Below are 19,343 nucleotides of genomic sequence, written 5' to 3' on the forward strand. Positions count from 1 at the left end.
ACAGTAAGGGGCATCTCTGAATGGTTCTCTGATAGCTATTGAGGTTTTTTTCGGGTGGCGACAGAGGCCGCCCCTGCAGCTCGCTGTTTGACTGCTGACGCTGCTGCTGTGACAGAGGGTAGAGAAGTTTGCATTTTCATATCTGGATTTGCAGAGCATCTCACAATCAAAGTGTTCAAAAAGAAAACTGTGAGCTAGGTGTAAGTGAGAAAAAAAAAAAAAAACAGTGAAAAAAGGTGAGAAGGAGTGAGGAGTCAAAAGTCGGAGGAGGAGGGAGGTAGGTTGGTTGCACTTTGCTTTTCTACCAGAGCACTCTGATACATATTTAATACAAATGCTTATTCTGAGCGAACATTATTCTCCAACAAAAGCAATGTGTGAAGTGAAATTATTCATACATTTGCATAAAAAACATTTGTTTGATCAAATTAATGGCTTTTGTTGCTTATATGTGTGAGTGCGTGTGTGTGAGGGGGGTGTCAGTATTTTGCAAATGGAAAGAGTGGAGACAACTAAATTTAATCGCTAAATGGTGGGAGGATAAAACAGAAAAAAAGAAGATGGATGCACAGTTACAAAGGTATAGAGAGCTTCATTTTGACAGAAGTTTTTTTATCTTTTGAAAGTCCTGCAGAGTCCCTGTGCTCTGATTATAGATTATGTGGTCTTTGTATCACACTGTATGTGTTTTTATTGTGTTTTTGTAGTGTTAATACCAACAGTGATTTTGATTCTGTATAAAGAGCTATAATAACCATAACAAATCCCTGGAAAAAGACCCGTCCACGCCCATTTTAGCACAAAGGTTTCCATCATATTGCTGCACACGAACTGTAATGACCTAACATGCTGAAACCCAAATTAAGATGCAAATATTCTTTAATCTGATTCAATCAAATTTTTAAAGTCATCACTCAGATCTCTCCCTTCCCTCTCCCCTGTTCAACCATTCAGCTCTCGGTCTATTTTTAACTATTCTAAAGTACACGCAGACAGGCTGCACTTGGAAGCGGGGCTGGTTTTAGCAAGGGAGGAACGGCACACGAGTCCTATTTCGCTCTATTTCTGGATTATATCAAAAGACTGGACCTGTGTTCTAATAATATAGCTCAAAGCAGAATTTAAAAATTTCCCAGTTTGTCCAGAAATAGTCGTTCAAAACCGTTTTAGACATTTACAATGCGTGTACTTCACGGCTTTAATCACTTTGCTTTTATCTATCTACCTCCATGTATTGGTGAGCAGAGATGAAGATAACTGAAACAGCAGGCAAACAAATAACTCTTTAGTTACCAAACAAATACCAATAATATATTGACACTAATATTAATAAGAGCTATGATAAAATGTGTGACTTATTCAGAACATTAACTATTGTTCTTTTCTGTTGAAGATGGAGCTGCAACTAGCAATTATTTTCATTATCAATTCTTTTGTCTCTGTCTTATCATTTTATTGATTAATAAATTCGTTCTTGGTTCAGAAAATGGTGAAAAATGTTGATCACTGCTCAAGGTGACATCCTCAAATGTCTTGTTTTGTCCAAAACAGAAGCAGAAATAGGACAATTAGGATATTTTATTCTTTAAAAAAAATACTCAAAAGGATTAACCACTTATCAAAATAGTTGCAGTTGCAGAATAATTGAATAGTTAACAACTAATCAGTTGAGTGATGGTTGCAGCTCTAGCTGAAGACTACTTCTAAGAAAAAGATTTCCATGACTCAGTTGGTGACTAAGGTGAATTCAAGTGGGTTCAGTGAAGTTTGCAGGTTCACCATCAAAAGGATGACTAAGAAAAGTCAAACTGTGTGCAGCAGTTCAATTCAATGAAAAGCTCAGAACAGGTAGACTGCGGTCTTTATCCAAGAACTTAAAACTGATCGGGCTATTTTGATTATCAATTAAGGGAGAAATCTGTAATATATTTACTGCAATAAATCATAAATGACACTGATATGTCATCAGAAATAAAAAAAAAAAACATGCTGTTGAAATATTCACTACTCTGACAACAACGCTACAGCCGCTACAGTGTTGAAATTTCTTTTCCAGCGGTAGATTGTGTGTATTATTTAGTTCAGTATTTATTATTATTTGCCTGTTTCATGATCATTAGAGTTCAGATTAATTAATTAAAGATTAATAATCTTTTAGAAACAGCAGATGTTCATAACTGATCAACATGTTAATGGAGTCTGGCGGGCAGTGAGGCAGGCAGTCACTGAACTCAAACTCCAGTGTGCATTTTCAGATAAGAGGCTTAACTTTACATTTACAGAAGCATGACATTTTACAGTGTACTATTCGATGATGCTTGTTACAGTCAGATTACGATGTTGTGTTCCTGCAACCTGCTTGAGCTTCCTTGAATCTGGGGACGTGGTGAAATATTTCTCTTCAACCATAGATTGTATATTAAATAGGATTTCAACTTATTTATTATACCATTTATGGCTAAGTTGCTATTTAAATTGCAGTACTTATTTTAGAATGTACGATTGTTACATATTACTCCTGTAATCTGCCAATTATCTTCATGATAAACTGACTGTTTAGTTAAAAAAAAAAAAAGTTTAATTTGTGAAAAATTCAATTTCCCAGACCCCAATTAACTTCTTTGGACTAACTAACAGCTCAAAAGCCAAAGACTCTTCATTTACTATTTTAAATAACGACAAAGCTAACATCTAAGCTGGAACCAGCAAATGTTTGGGACTTTTGCTTGAAAAATAACTGAAACAATTAATTAATTATCAAAATAGTTGGCTTTTATTCAATTATTGAACTAATCACAGCAGCTCTAAAAGCTGAGAATATCTCCATCTCTAAATAACTATTCCAGCATTGTGATATGACGGCACACGGGGGCTTACGTGAGTTGAAGCATCCATCTTTTCTCTGGCTTTTTAGACGACCTTTCAAAAAAGGCTGTTTTTCATATTATTTAGTGTTCTTCTTTTCCTCTGTCTAAGTGTTTCGAAGCAGCACCAACAAAATGTCAGTCTTGAATCTGCTTCCATCCTCTCAGTCTACACACACACACACAGGCATGCATGCACACACTTCTATGCATTTGCACTCTGCAGTGAGTGGAAGAGCACATAGTCAAACACACACACACACACACACACACATATACACAGAGAGAGAGAGAGAGGGAGAGAGAGAACAATGGCCCAAGCCAACAGCAGAAAACAAACAGACAGGGAGATGTCTAAAAGCTCTCAAGATGAGAGCTGCATGCAAATTGTTCTTTTGACAGTATCCTTTCCTACTCACTCACCACTCTACCACAACAGAGACACAGAGACAGACCGAGAAAGACAGAGGGGGGATGAAGAGCGGAGAGAGGAAGGAGAGAATAGTATCTAGCCATAACAGAGTTGATTGGAGAGGGCCTTATTAAATCTGTTTACATTCCCTGCTGGGCTCCATTCTGTCAGAAAGACTTTCAACTCCATGGGACGCTTTCTGAGGAGTTTTTACACCAAAATGGCTGCCTCTAATTAACAGGGACCTGCCGAGTCCCAGTGGCCAATTATATTCCTCTCCTTGTCCCTGCCCACCAGCATTTGTGCGGCTCAGCAGTCCACTTCATGTTGGTTGTGAACGCTCTGGCTGCCCCTGCTCTCCAACTGTGGAGCCTAGTGCTGTGGACAGAACTCACTGCATGTCCTGTCGACTTGGTACAACACACAGCGCCTCTCAAAGCCCTCAGCCTCGAGATGCAGCTTCTTTTACTCGCAAAGTTATAATTCTACTCATGCAGGAGGAGGCAGAGCCAGCGCTGGGCTTCTAGCTAACAGTAATACATGTAGACAGCGTGCAGTTGTTGGAAACAAAAATGTGTGAGATGGTGTAAGAGAGAATTTAGAGTAAATGGTTACTGTTAGAAGCTGTAAGACACCTGATGGTTATTCTTAAAACTGGCATCTTAAGAATGATAAAGCGATTTAGCTTGACTCAAACAATGCTAAAGCTACAGTCGCTCTAAAGCAAAGTGCACAGGAGGGACAGATTCACTTCTAATGAGTGCTAGAGTGCTCAACACAGGAGAAATGGGTAAAAAGACAAAATAATGTAGTGAGAAACTTGAGTGAGTCTGACTAAGGAAGTAGAGGTCCATCAGAAATGGCAGAGGGTGCAGCTTTGCATGTGTTAATGAAGGCTTAACAGCTCAACTGATTTGCAACTGATGTAGCTTTAAGTCTCAAAATATACATATAAATTCAAACATTTGACATATGCAACATCATGTACTAGCTTCTTCAAATTAGAGACTGACTAATTTGGATTTATGGGGCTGAAAAATTATATTACGGAGTAAAAAAAAAAATCAGACATCAATATACCAGCCAATATTGCAATGATCCCTCAAATGTGGTTATCAAACATGGACAAAGATATATAATTGAGGCAGGATATTCTACAGTTTAATAATAATCTTTATTGTCCAAAATGTCATCAGGGCACGAAATAGTCAATTTTCCACTGGTATTGTAAACAGGAGGACTGTGTGTGTGTTTACACTGATCTGGCTTCTTCTTGTACAAAAGCATTATTTCCTGGGTGTATACATGCATATGTACATATGTAAATAACTGTATATATTGTTATATTTTATTTTTTATATTTTTATCCTATTCTGAATTTAATGATCTGTAATGCGTGTGTTGCATGAAGAACTACAACTCACATTTTGCTGTGCGAACCTGTGTTGTATAGTGATAATAGATTAGCCTGATACCTCAATTTTTTTTTATAAATGTAAATAAGTAAATTTAAAAAACACACAAATATAATATAAAAATATGATTTGAATTTTTTTAAAAAAACGATCAAATATACATAAAATTCTGACTATAAAACTAAAAAAATAAGAAAATCTATATTATGTTTGGTCAAAAACAAACAAAAAAACATATTGGCACTCAGCAGAAAACATACGCAGATACAGAAATAGATCGATATTGCTGTAATAGCCCAATATTGGGCAACTGATATATCTGTCTGGCTCTGCTTCAAAAATGTACAATGGATGACCACGTCAGCAGCTGAATATTTCACCCATCTCTGCACAACCTCCTCTACCCTTGCAACCCCCCCGGTCCTCCATCCATCTATTGCCCCATCCTTAAATCTCTGCTCCAGTTCCAACTGTCCCAGTCAGCAGCATCACCAACCACAGCGTATTTATGTAAACACAGTACAATATCAAATCATATTACTTCATGGGTGTGTAAAATGGCTGGGCCATCCATTTGGCAGCAGTAGTCTCCTTACCATCTTTGGCTGTGTCAGCAATCCCTTCTCTGCCCAGCCCTGGAGCTGTGGGAGCTCTGCCTGACGCCACTGTGTCTCTGTCGACCCCTATGGAGCGGAGCACAGGGAGGGAGGGACGCACAGCCCACCGTCAACATCATACACTCACTGTACAAGGTTAGGGTTGTAGTGGGATTTAGGGAGTGGAAGGGTGTGGGGTTGGGGGTGAAAATGGCGGCTCGCTAGAAAGATACAGGTACACTTTTTCCAGTCATTCCTAGGGCTGGGTATTGACCAAAAATTTTTATACCGATACCTTGGCTTTGATACCGGTTCCTGAACAACACCTTTTTCGATACCGAATCCGTTTCAACAAAAAGAAAATTACATCCCACATTATGGAAGCTGTGTTCCCTGCATGCCTCTACAATGTGTAACGTTAGACAGTCAGTCACCAGCATTATTAGAGCTGAGCTCAGGCATGCTGCATGCTTAATGGCTCGCTGATGCTGATAAGATTTACTTGTTGAGTATCGAAATTTGGTATCAAATGACTGAATGAATGCATTTTTCCATACTCGACAGTATTGAAGCAATTTGGTCGGCGCAATAAATGTACAGAAGCTCGACACCCAGCCCTAGTCATTCCACCAGTAAAACTAAAACAGACAGGTGGCTCAGGACTTTGTTTTTCGGTTGGTATGACTGGTTGAGATGAGTGGTTTGTCACTGGGGAAAAATAAATTGGGGTGATGATGAAGATTTGGAAACCTGTATGATCCAAACTGTTGAAATATTGCTTCATGCTGGAAGTTGAATTGCTAAGATAGAAACGGGGGTAAAGATATTATTTCCTCAGTTGTTCCAGTCATTTAAGTGTACTGAATAAAGCTGCATGTGTGTGTTGAATCCGGCAGATTGGTGTGGCGACTGCAATGACCTTGGCAGAGTTTATAATGAGGGTTTCCCTCTTGCTCTCTGTGGGTAAACAAGCCTGTGGTTGAAGAGACAGAAATGCCACAAATGAGCAGGAAGTCTGTTCACTAGCTCTCCAGAGCGGGGGGCTTAAATGCCTGCAGCTATCTACGGATGCTACGAGCAGCCAATTTAGCAGGAGAGGAGGAAGAGAGGAGGGATGACCTCTGCCTTCATTTACTCCTTCAGAGAGATGAAGAGAGGGAGTGAGGGATCAGATGGGAGGAGGAAGAAGAAAAGGCGAGGGCTGAGTAATGGGGAAGACACTTCCAATACTTCAAAGAAAGGGGAGAGACAGAGGTGGGGGGAGCAGAGAGGGAGTCTGTACATGTTCTGTTGTCAATGTGTCTTGTAAACTTAGGCAGGAATGCATAATGGAGGTTTAAATGAGAGTGAACTGTCAGCTTGAAAGGCAAAAAGAAGATACAGAGGGGCAGAGAGGTCAGGGTAGAGGAGAGGACAAGGAATATTGTTTCTACGAGCTGACAGGTAATGGTGAATTTTGAGATATTTTGAGGGATGATCATATAGAAATATCAGGTTGAGCCACCTTTGTTTTAGTCTGGTGAGGGCCAAAGGGTTACTGTTGAATCATGGTTGTGTAACATATATAAACTTTGTAAATCTGACTGGGAGACATTGGTTAGAAGCATTAGGCTTTTTGTTTAAACTTCGAAATATACACTCAACAAAAACAGAAACTCAATGCTTGTTTTTGCACCATATTTTTCTTGACTTGAAGTAGAAAATCTAAGGCTTATTTGATGCACGTGATGGGTTTATTTCTCCCAAATTTAGTCCACAAATTTGAGCACTTCCCCTTTGAAAAGATATTCCTTCCATCTGATGAGGCATATAGAGATGCTGATTAAACAGCATAATAATTGCAGAGGTGTGTCTTGGACTGGTCACAGTAAAAGGACACTCTATAATGTGCAGGTTTATCTTGAAAAAAAGACATTTATTAGGAACTGCACTGAACTATTTGACAGATACCAATTTTTTTCCTAGGAGGCAAAAGTTGTGATCCGCCCTTCTCTACCACTGATTGGCTTACCGTGATATTTTCACTCCAGCCTGAAGCAATCACACCTCATGCTTAAACAAACCAACCAACAAAGGCAATGAGTACTAGCCAATCAGATGAAGAGTAGGGCAGGTCATGACTTTCCCCACCTGGGAAATAAAATTCATATCTGTAGCCTTTTGTGAAATAGTCATAGTTCAGTAGTTTGAAATTGCATATTTTAGAACTAGGACTATTTGAAACAGAGCTACAAATGTTAATTTTTAAGGCATGAGGAGTGATTGGTGAGGGTTAGGGTAAGAGTATCAGGGTAGGCAGGGCCATGACTTTGCCCTCCTGGGGGAAAAAAAGGTTAAGTTTGGTTTTGTATCTGTAGTTCTGTGACATGGCCGTAGTTGAGTATGGTTGGGCGAAGTTTTAAAAACTTTTTATGTTTGTGTCTAAATTAAAACATGCTTTTACTGGGAAATAAATAATGTCATGAAATAAACTGTTTTTTACTTTAGTAAATCAGGCACAAGGAGCTTTAATAATAATTTGAATAATAAATCAGTCCTTTATTTTTGGGTTATCTGTCTGACCCTCCTTATTCATCAGTTTTAAGGTGCTAAAGTTTTGGAAAAATTACTCCTTTTGGCTTTTTTCTTGCGAGTTTATTCTTTCTTTCAGTATCAAGATTTTACTCAGCAAAAGGGAAATCTACCCGTCTCTTGTCAGGTCTTAATTTCAGACCCTGTCTGTCTGGTAGTGTGTGTGTGTGAACCAGAGTGGCATTTACTGTGATCAATCCAAGGCACGTCTGTGCAAAAAAAAAAAAAAAGATGTTTCATCTCTACATTTTTTGTGAGCAGGAGAAATCTTAGATTTTGTACTTCAACTCATGAAAAACAGAAGCAAAAACAAAAGTGTTATATTTTTGTTGAGTATCCAATATGTTAAAGTTTTCAAGATTTTAGCTGTGTCAGGTCAACCTCATACAGGTGTGCCAAAGCCAGTGAGGTGTATCTATAACAATTCAAAGACCCAAGAGTGGACAGTGCCAGGGACAGCTACACCCCTGGGGCTAAAGTGCCAATGCTAACTACTGTTTGCAGCCACCACACACAGTATAGTGGACAGACATTCATCTCATCAAGAGGGCAGAGGACAACATACTGTACAGCCTGCTGTTAAATATAAAGTTGAAAAGCTACCCTGAAAAAAGAAAACGTTAGGCAGAGGTGAAACATCAAAAGCATTTTTCACCAATTCTGCAAAGCCGTCATTTTCATACTATGTCAGAGGGGAAGGGAATGGCGTGTCGCAGCAGGCAGACAGTGCAGTGTTATCATCGTAGCATGTACAAATGTGGTGATAAAAATGTAAGAAGCAGCAAGCAGATGTATATGAGTCTCCATTTCAACAGCCAACGTATAGTGCAAGAGAGCATAATGTCGGCAAAAAGGAATATTACATTTCTCAGAAGTGCGTTTAAGTCTCTGCATCCCATTTTCAAAACACTACTCAGTGCTCAATATTCAATGCTCAACCATTCGATAAAACAAACACAGTCTCAGGCGTAACGCACTCGCACACACACACACACACACACACACACACACACACACACACAATTTCATCTTTCTTCATATTCTCGCTGTCCTCGCGTTTATCACATGAACACACACATGTGCGTCTTCTGATAAAATCTCAAATAACACTGGAATAAGGGTGCAATGCAATTACATTCACCAACCATTGAGATGAAAAACCGCTCATGGATACATTTTCAATTATTCAGGGAATACATTTCAGTCGGTGCTCAGATGCTGGGAAAACTTATTATATAATCAATACACTCTATAACGCCATTAATATTTGATGCCACAAAAGTGCTTCCTGTCTCCTTGGGCTCCCGGCCAATGGTGTCTGGGTACTGCAGTCAAATAGGACGAGCCTTATCTGCCTACAGCAAGGAAGAGGAGTAAACATTTGTTTTCCTCTAACAGTCGAAAATGCCAAAGGCAACTTTCTTTTGGATTTACTGTATATGAATACATTTTTTCCAAATCTTCCTTCCACAATTTGCACTAAGATGATCTGTCTCTTTTAGATGACCAAAGAGTTTCTGCCTTCCTTTTCCCGTCCTTTTCACCTTCGTCACTCCTCCTCTGCTGCTTTTACACCATAAAACCACTACTTTATATTGCTGGCCTGGTGCAAGCTTCCCTCCCCCTTCTTTTACAGAGCTTAGACAATCAATTTACCCTGACTTGGCCAGGATAGATGGAGGCTGTAGAGACTGCGGAGTAGACAGTATGCTGCAGGATCTCTCCACTGATAGACACACTGCCTGGCAGCTACAAAATGGAGCCAGCATGCAACCATCTGACTTGTTAGACTTTGCCTCACCATCTTGCTTCAGATATGATTTGTGATTTCCTTATGTCTTATGCATCTCATTTTGTTCTATCTGAACATTATTTAGCTTGTTAAAATGAGAAAATAGGATGATATAAAAACATCTGACAGAAAACACCTTATTCTAATTTATTTTCAGATGCAGATATAAAAGTTAGTCAATGAGACGAGTGTTAGTCGACCAAGCACCCTTTGGTTGGTTAGTCACAGAAAAAAAAAACCCCTCAAACTCCATTCAGGAGCTGCAGCTTGTCTTTACAGATGTGATGTAAGGGAGTCAGGAACATGCCACCAGGGCCACATGAAATACATGAAGTCAGTATTTCTGAAAATCAGTCTGATCTGATCAGTTTTGAGTTGAAGCGAAGAGTTAATTTATTGTCCAGCTCATCTTTGGTGATAGCCAGGGTTAAGTTGATGGTAGTTTCACTATACCAGACAGTAAGAGATCTCTCCGCCTACTGATCGTTTGGGGATGTCTAAATGCAAAATAGTTGCTTAAACGGCAGCAAGAATGGGCGCTAACAAACCTACACCCCTTACATTTTTTTCAAGAACATGCCATACGAGACACGACGGCCTCTCCCTGTTCTCCTCAGTGGTGGGCACATGACTTCTGCACGTCACCGCCCCAATATGAGGAGCCATCCTAAACACTTTGAATTGTTTTTGCAATGCAGGTTTTATTTAAACTCTCTACTTGTTTCCACACAGTTTCAGCAACAAATGCTGGCAGATTGTCCTCAGTCTCAAGTGAAGTGTTTAGAGACTCATGATGGAAACGGGGCAGGATGAAGTTACAATATGTTGAAATTAATTAAAATATTCCATCTCCTTACTGGTTGTTACGACCCATTCAAAATCATTAATACTTTTTCTGTTGAGCATTATCGTTAAACAAGTGACTCGCTTTGTGTGTGTGCTTGTAAAATTTATTTTAAAGGCACATTATTATGATTTTGTATTTTCTCTGTAGTGTAGCACAGTGTTAAAAATATTAATTATAACATTCTTTCTCAGCATTTGAATCTTTTCTGATGCTCCCCGAAATATATATTTAAGTTTTAGATTTAAAAAGCAATAATATTTAACATTTCCACATTAAAATGTTTAAAAATGCTCGATATGTTAGATATTTGTTATATCCCAGATGTTTCCAACACAGAGAAATCCGTAATTTACTCAAGGTAATACAGCGGTTCCAGTTAGCCACTGATAGCTAGTTGCTGTAATTTCTGGGAAAACATGGGATACATCAGATTCGTTACTCTGCTTCACAATATCATCAAACTACATCTTTCGTTATCGTTTTTTTTTTTTTTTTTTACCACCAGCAGCAGAATTTACATATTGTGCATTCAAATTAATATCACAGACATGCAAAGACTAGCTGACTAATGGCTGAAACTAGCAACTACTTGGGAAATGTTTGGTCAGGGCGGCCCTATTTAACACACATATACATCAAAATATTCTGACAATTTGTTCCATGTGTTCCCTTTTTGCTACCATAAAGCAGCCCCACCTGATCCTGCTAAACTCACACTGAGACTCCCTCTCAGTCCCCCAAAGTGATACTGAATTGGAGTTAGTGATACTGAATTGGAGTTCCTATCAAACTGACTGAGACACAAAGAGATTAATACGACTTTACTATCTCAGCTTCTCGGCCAGTCAAGTTCCCTGTAATGCTCTCTGCGCTATTGATTTTTATTTTTCTCTCTCCTCTCCCTTTCTTCCTGGCCGTCTCTCCCTCGCCATCTCTCCACCTCCACCAGCATCTGCCGAGCTCTGAAATGTCCTGCAGGTCAGACGGATGCTGGGCCGGATCAATCAGGGAAAGTAATCTGGGACGCCTCATGCACGCAAGCACAAACACACACAGACACAGACACATCACAGATACTCACGACACACACCCCTCCTCTGTTGCACTCTGGCCTGCCTGCCTCCACTCTCATCGATCTGCATCTACTTTACCAAATGGATTCTTCTCTTCTTCTATCCTCCTCCACCTCTTTTCTCTCTGTGTGACTCAGAATAATAAATGTTCCAGACCGAGCGCAAGACGTGTACGTAAGCAATTTTTCATTTAACTTTGGCTTGACTCCCCCCCTTTCTTCTTTCTCTTTTGTGATGTTTCAGTCTTTCAGCGAGATCGATGCAGTTTTCCCACACACTCCCTCACAGCCCCCGGGTAATCGGCACACACTTGCGTAAGGTCAGAGGTCGGGAGATGACAGGATTCGGCCTGTTGCAGAGGGATATGTCAGACAGGATTTAAGTAATGATCCCAAAATTTATATTTCACAGACAATTAGAGGATGAATCTTGGCAAAGATTATCCTTTCAACTGTTAAATATCTGATGTATTGTTCAGTTTCACTTGTTTCTGAAGGCTGGCAGCGTCTGGCACAACAAAGGTTTTCCCACATTTTGCATCTAAATGCTCATAACTGAAGTGATGTAACTTGCTCTACTCTATTCAGATTTACTTGGCTATTATTATTATTGTTATTTCATCTGAAAACTTTTCTCAAAAGCTATTTTGTGATGCATTGTGAGGCAGTGAAAAGAAAACATCATTCAAGGACAATGACTGAGGACCAGCGTTTTTATAGTCTTGTATTTTTCATGATTTTTATGTTTTGTTTCATTTTTTAATTTTGTGTTTTCAATTCAGTTAAGTTTCAGTTAGTTCCCAAAGTGAGTTTACCTTCTTTGTTTTCCAGTTTAGTTTTGATCAGTTTCAGTATTAGTTGTAGTGTGTTTCCACCTGTTTCAGTTTAGTTTTTTTTTTTATCAGTTTCGATATTAGTTTTAGTGTGTTTCCACCTGTTTCGGGTGGAACCATTGTAATCCAGGGTGCGTCATCAACAGAGCATGGTACACAGCACACACAATAACCAGAACAATGTAACACACCCACTTCAGTTCTCACTTCAGGTCAAGGAAAACCTGCTTTTTTCCTTTTTCACAGTTTCAAGTGCCCTTTTATTGTGATCAGTTCAAGGCACACTTGCACTTGCAATAATCATGCTGTTTATAATCAGCATCTCTCTACACTACATCTGTCAGGTAGATGGAGTATCTTGGCATGGGAGAAACGCTCACTAATGTAGATTTTAACAAATTTGTTAACATTCAACTTTTATTTATTTGCTTTTTTTTCACTTGCGCAGTCAGGCAGGTGCATCAGAAATCAATGTTTACTTGTCCCTGTACAAAGTGGCTTATTTACCAGCAGTTATCAAATAACAACAAATACTAAAGTTAATTGTTAAGTTTAATCTACGGCTGTAATGTCTGTAAATAGTGAAAAATGTCCTTCCCGGTTTCTCAAAGTCCAATGTGATGTCTTTAAATGATATTCAATTTAATTTGATAAACAATGAAATGTGGGAAATCTCCACATTTGATGGGCTGAACAGCATTTTCCGTCATTTTCAATGAAAAAACACTTTAACAATAAATCTAATATGAAAAAAGTTTTATAGTTTATTTTTTTTACCACTTGTCCTTTCGTGGTAAGTGAGATGCCAGACATGCTAGATTCTTTAATTAAATTCATGAAAAACTGGGGGCAAAAACAAAAGTGTTAAAATATATTTTAAGAATTAAATTAAATCATAAATGTGCAACAACTAGTTGACTGTTGGTTTAAACTAACGACTAAAAGTCAATGAGGAAAATCTTTGGTTGAGGACACCTCATTTATAAGACATTTTTGGCTTCAGCTGGGTACCAACTTTTAGGTATTAAACCAATTTATTTTTGGTGGAAAAGACTTAAAAAGGTTCAAAATGCATGTGAATCAGAACAGAACTCAATATATGTTGGTGGAAAAGGGTTATATGTAAAAGCAACTGACTCACTGTCATGTATGAATCCCAGGCTCATTAAATATACACCAATGTCACCTCACCAATCTCAATCTCATGCTTGTTGTGTTGACAAAGTTTAGTTTTTATTTTATTTGAGTCAACTGAAATGACTGATTAAAAATTAATTTAGTTTTAGTTAACTATAATAACCTTGTTGAGGACCTGCAGTGCTCCATACATATGCAGTCATGTTCTCTCACACACATAGACACACACATACACACACACACACACACACCCCAGTCTCCTTTGCTGAGCCAAACTGTAGGCGGAACTGGAGCCATTTGTCCACTGGCTGAATCCCAACTCTGCACCAACGCATGCAGAAAATTGGTGAGCATCTTGACTCTGGAGATGACACTTCAATTTGTGCAGCTCCAGTGACTGGTGCTCTGCAGTTCCTCCCTTGTGGGGGTGTGAGATCAGCTGGACACCTGCCTAGCTGTTTGGCTGAAGCCTGGAGCACAGGGACTGGGCCTTGGAATTGAAGGCCTGGCCTCGCCTGTCAGCCCAAGTCCCTGTCCCTCAGCCCTAGCCCTAGCCTGGCCTCTCAGGTCCTCATCACAGTTCCCCTAGTTTCACTCCTGCGCCAGAACAGTCCCTCGCTCGATGCCCCTGACCCCTATTTCTCTATCCAATCCTCAGCTGCAAGTCAGTGCAGCCGCAGCACCATCATCCCAACAGCAGTCTTTCCTTCCCTTGAACAGCATCAAATCCTCATCAACAGCTTGCCAGCCTTTGCTCCAGTTCTCGCTGCTGCAGCCAGCATCTCTGCTCCCCAGCTCAGTCAAATCAGCAAGATGTCTCCGCCGTGCATCGCTGTCTGTCCTGCTGTAATCCCTGGGTGTGACGGATGGGAGTGATCACTGTCAAGGCCCTCAGCTAGGACATTTTGGTGGATTAAAGAGGCTAAATCATCGTCTCATCCCCTACATGGGATTCTATCCTTAATTAAATGTCATTAATGTGGTTAAAGGTTTTAGTGGAGATGATATCTATCTAACATGTAGGGCCTATTCAGTGAGCATTAACACTAAACACAAAAGAGATGGTGAAAATGAGAAAGGAGTAAAAACAATGCAGGAGAAACAGAAAGACCTAGAGCTACAACAATTATTTGATTGAAAGAAAATTAGTTGCCAACTATTTTGACAATCAATTAATAATTTCGGTAATTTTTCAAGCAAAAACTATTTCCCCCCAAATTTGCTGGTTGCAGATTCTTAAATGTGAGGATTTCCTGCTTTTCTTTGTCATTTCTGATAGTACATGAAGTGTCTTTGGGTTTTGGACTGCTGGTTGGACAAAAAAGCCATTTGAAGATGTCACTTCGGGCTCTGAGTATATTTCACTATTTATTTGACTTTTCATAGACTAAACGATTGATCCTGAAAATTACCAGTATATTAATCTATATCCAGTCAGTAGGAAAATCATTAGATGTAGTCCTAGGAAGGACACTGTCCGCCTACAGAAGGCCAACATCACGCCTGTCATTTAACATGACATAAAAGGTTGATCCTTCCCAACAGGGCCCATCCTTTTTTTCTCTGCGTCTTCCTTTTTCATAACACTAAAATCACATTTGCCATGACTATGTTATGATCTAACCTGGTTACTTGTACCCACTGTGACTGTTCTCTGAATAAGTATAAGTGACAGTGCAACAGAGTCTACAAAACCTGCACTCCCCTGGATTGCATTTCAGGGAGTAGCTTGTGTTTCCATGCAGTGCTCATTTCTGTGCTGAGCTGAAGTTGCTTTTAGCTGGGCTGCCTGGGACAGAGGATAGAGGACGCAGAAACAGACAGTGAGGCAGGGAGAGCAGGCAGGCTGATCCATCTGAGTCAGCACCATGTGTCATGAGCGAGGACACCACCTCCACAAGTAGCTGGCAGGTGAATGCGGCCACGCACCTGTGCAGGCAGCCAGCCATTTTAGTGAATCTGCCTTCTATCTTTAGCAAAATGCACTGAAATACACCAGCGTGTACATAAACAAACACATGCAAACATGCACAAATGCACACAGATTCACTCAACTACCAAGCTATACAGAGTTCCTGTGCCCACCTGCATGTTTCAGGTCAGAAATAAGCAATTCAGCAGTGTCATGATATTGCAACCAACTAGAAAATAACTGTACATCCCTCACTTGCTCAAGCATATAGTCATGCTTGTTGTGTGTATTAGGGCCCAATGGATACTGGATTTTGGGGGTGATACTAGTGGTGGAACAAAACATACATACATATATCAAATACAATTGATGCAAAAGTAAAAATATTGATTTATATTGTTACGTCTTTATTTTAAAATTCCTATGGCACATCTGTGTCACAAATGGACGGGCTGAGTCATAAAATTGTTATTAGTTGTCATTAAAATTTAGTTGCTTTTGACATAAATGTAACACAATGTGTGAAAAGGACACGTGATATTGTCTGATATCAGTCACAGGCCTCTTAACTGAAACAAATCAGAGCTGTACAGTGGCAGACTTTCTGACAGCAGCAAATATTGCATCATTGTTCAAAGAAAGAATACTGATTTACACCCCTGCCAAATAAGGATATTAGACAGTAAAAAAAAAGTCTGACGTCAATATATATGCCGATATTCTTTATGCAGAATATAATAATGATCCCTCAAAACACTTGTGACTAAGATATGTAATGGAGGGAGGATATTTTTATAGTTTAACAACAAACTTTATTGTTCAAAATTATATTGAGGCACTAAAACAGTAAACTTTCACCAGTATTTTTAGTAATTATGAATAACTACAGGCAAAATAAAAAAAAATTCAAACAGAGCAAAGTATACGTATGTATATATTTAAATCTGGAATAAGACTGATCACACAGAATGCTGCCTATAAAGCTAACAAATAAAGACTGTCCTATTAAAAGAAGGCAACATATATTCAACATATACTCTGATACCGATATATCTGTAATAAGCCAATGTTGGGCTGATAATACCAGTTGACCAACATATCAGTTGGGCTCTAGTGTAAATAAAGATAACTGGCTCAAGCAACTTTTCCAAAAGGGGTCTCTAATAATATTGTCCCTGAGCAAAAGAATAAGAAGCTTGTAAACTCATCTGACTGAACTCAATTTTCAGTATAATTCACAGTAGGAGTTCTAATTAAAACTGGTTTGAGGCTGGAAGTGGTAATATTGGCTTTGTTGAACAGGTATTTAAAAAGCTATAAACAGCCTGGAGGTATACGATAAGAACAAAACCTACAGCGCAGCACTTACACCGAGAACAAGGCAGAGAGAAGAAGCAGCAAAGGCAGAGCTCTTCCTAATCTAATCACTGTTTCCCCCATCAGCTGCATCTCAGACACAGCCGGCTTGTGTGTGTGCGCGTGCTGTGTTGTGTGTCTGCCTTGCAGCAAAAGGCATAGAGCTAAATCACACAGACACCAACCGACCGTTGTACTGTAGAATTCATTCCAAAGCCTTGGGTACTGCGTGAGGGTGTGGCTGAGTGTGTGTATGTGTGTGTGTGTACATGCGTGCCGAGCTAATCTGGTTATTGATTCGGCTCTGAACCGGAGCTCATATAATCAAATAGCTGCGAGGGAAAAGGACAGCCGTCCATCATCTGTCTTAATGAGTAAACAGTTTGATGGAGGCAATGAATAACTGGGAACTACATGTAGATGTAGAGGAAGTTACTACACCGCTGATAGACAGACAAGCTGAAATGTTTATACCTACTGTATCCTCTGGCAAATCTCTTGGCAACCTTCTTCCTATGCTGAGTGACACCATGAAATATCAAACTGTTTCATTTGAAATTTCATACAACTGGTGTCCTGCACTTTTTGGTCCTTGTTGTAGCTGTTAGCCTGGTGTAATTTGAATATTCAGCTACATTTATCACAATTATTTTGACAGATACTGTAATTGTGATATGATTCACAATTAGTGGAAATTATCACTTTTGCCTCACAATTTTCACTGGAAAAAAAAATCAGGATGATGTGACATTTCTTGTGGTCTGTACCTAATTGCACCTGTAATCTGTGAGATTTCTGCACTCTTATGAGCCACGCTGATCTAATAAACTTGGGTACGAGATCAAGCTTGATGTAGACTGTTATGATGATCACACCTACTGAATCATAGGCTATGACACAAGTCGTGGGATGCCAATTTTGCAAAGACAGCTTGAGTTAATGCTCAGTATTTGCAGCATGCTATGTATGCTAAAATAGCACACATAACTGTGGGTCATTTAGGTTGTAGCAGTAGTCACATTGTGAGCTGGTTATCCTAAATTTCTGATAGTTGCAGAATTTGTCCCAGCCTATCTTCGATGGCAAGACCTTGACATCGGCCATCTATGAACCTCTCTCAAAGTGTAGCGCAGGGCCACCATTTTAGAGCCACAAAGGTATCGCCACGTTTCTTTCACTTTAGTCATCTTTCATCTGGGACAGATCACACAGTGTATATCCAGCCTAAGAAACTTTTTTTTTTAACATCTGAACAACAAGATTTGTAGGCCAGGGGATCTGTGCAGCACTACAGGAGGTCATTATAATTCTGTTTTATCACACATTTTACCTTTATAAAAAAAAATTACAGCTTCTGCAATTTGGATATTGGACTTGACCATATGGTTGCAAAACATATAATATTTTGATTAACTGTGCAGCACAGTTGGAAACATTCACTTTTGCTGACATTGCAACAGCCAAATTATTTCAGTCACTTTCTTAATGCTATAAAGTTGCTTTGCACAAGTCATTAAACAATCAATTTGGAGTTTGACTTGAGAATTTATAGTGAGCCCATCATCTGTGACAATCTAATCTCAGTGTAACTTGATGTGAGAGTGGTGCAATTTAGAAATGGCTTCTACTGCGGCAGGAAGGAAGGAAGAGTGGAGACTGGTGAGACACAAAAGCCTAAATGTATACCAGCACAGCAAACAGACGAGGCCCGCGGCACACCAGCTAAACCATTAAGTGTGGCGTGCATTCAAACGAGCAGATTAATCCCCCCTACTGCCGTACAGTGCAGAGTAATTGAAAATGCCCACATGAGACTATCTCTCCTCCTATACTGTGTGCGCGTGTGCCAGGGAGACAACATATAGAAGGCAATGGCTGATTGCCATAGGAAATTCTGCAACAGCGTTTACTTTGACAGCATGTGCCGGAGAGCTGTGCAGCAGTCATATAGCACACATTCATCTCGACACAGTTCCCATTTTCTCTTCTCTTTCTGACTTTTTCTCCCTCAGCCTCCCAGTATCAACGTGACAGGTGTGGGTCATGTCTGCTGCTGATGTTTATCAGTCTTGAGAAGCGATCAGATATCACTTTCCCTCCATATGCTGCGTAGGAAGGACAGCATTCCTGTGGAATGGAAGGAATATGCATTGATCGCGAAAACCCATATTCCTCTTAGACAAACCCCCTTCATTATCAGAATTACTATCTCAAACCCTGGTTTGATAACTGCTAGCGGGTCTCGCTGGTTGGCTATCTCTGGTCCCATATTGTACTATGTTTAAAAGGCAAACCAAACCCCTGACTGACAAGAGAAAATAGTCGGGTATTATCTACCTCCTCGCCTGCATTTTCTTTAATAATTCACAAGGAGATAGCTTTTCCTTTTAGATGGAGTCTAAAAGAGTCTCTCCAGCCAGAGATGGGCAGCATTTCAGTTAAATCTATTTAAAATACGTATTCAATTACATCTCAGTATTATGTAATGTGTATTTTTCCTGGCAGAAAATTGTAAATTGTAAGAAATACTGTAAGA

At 39.5% G+C, this 19,343-nt stretch overlaps 2 protein-coding genes across 3 annotated transcripts in view; one reads left to right on the top strand and one right to left on the bottom strand.

Moving 5' to 3' along the window:
- The window catches only part of agbl4 (AGBL carboxypeptidase 4), a 543,878-nt gene that overhangs the window by 116,910 nt on the left and 407,625 nt on the right, over window positions 1-19,343 (top strand). The window lies entirely within an intron of this gene.
- elavl4 (ELAV like neuron-specific RNA binding protein 4) overlaps window positions 1-19,343 on the bottom strand; it is a 107,881-nt gene that overhangs the window by 59,909 nt on the left and 28,629 nt on the right. For both annotated transcript variants that reach the window (XM_084723491.1, XM_084723490.1), the window contains exon 2: window positions 5,288-5,374. In XM_084723491.1, the coding sequence (XP_084579617.1) occupies window positions 5,288-5,374 (87 nt within the window). The remainder of the gene's footprint in view (window positions 1-5,287; window positions 5,375-19,343) is intronic.

The sequence above is a fragment of the Lutjanus erythropterus genome, chromosome 7 (assembly GCF_056507025.1).
Source record: "Lutjanus erythropterus isolate fLutEry1 chromosome 7, fLutEry1.hap2, whole genome shotgun sequence".
Lineage (NCBI taxonomy): Eukaryota > Metazoa > Chordata > Actinopteri > Lutjaniformes > Lutjanidae > Lutjanus > Lutjanus erythropterus.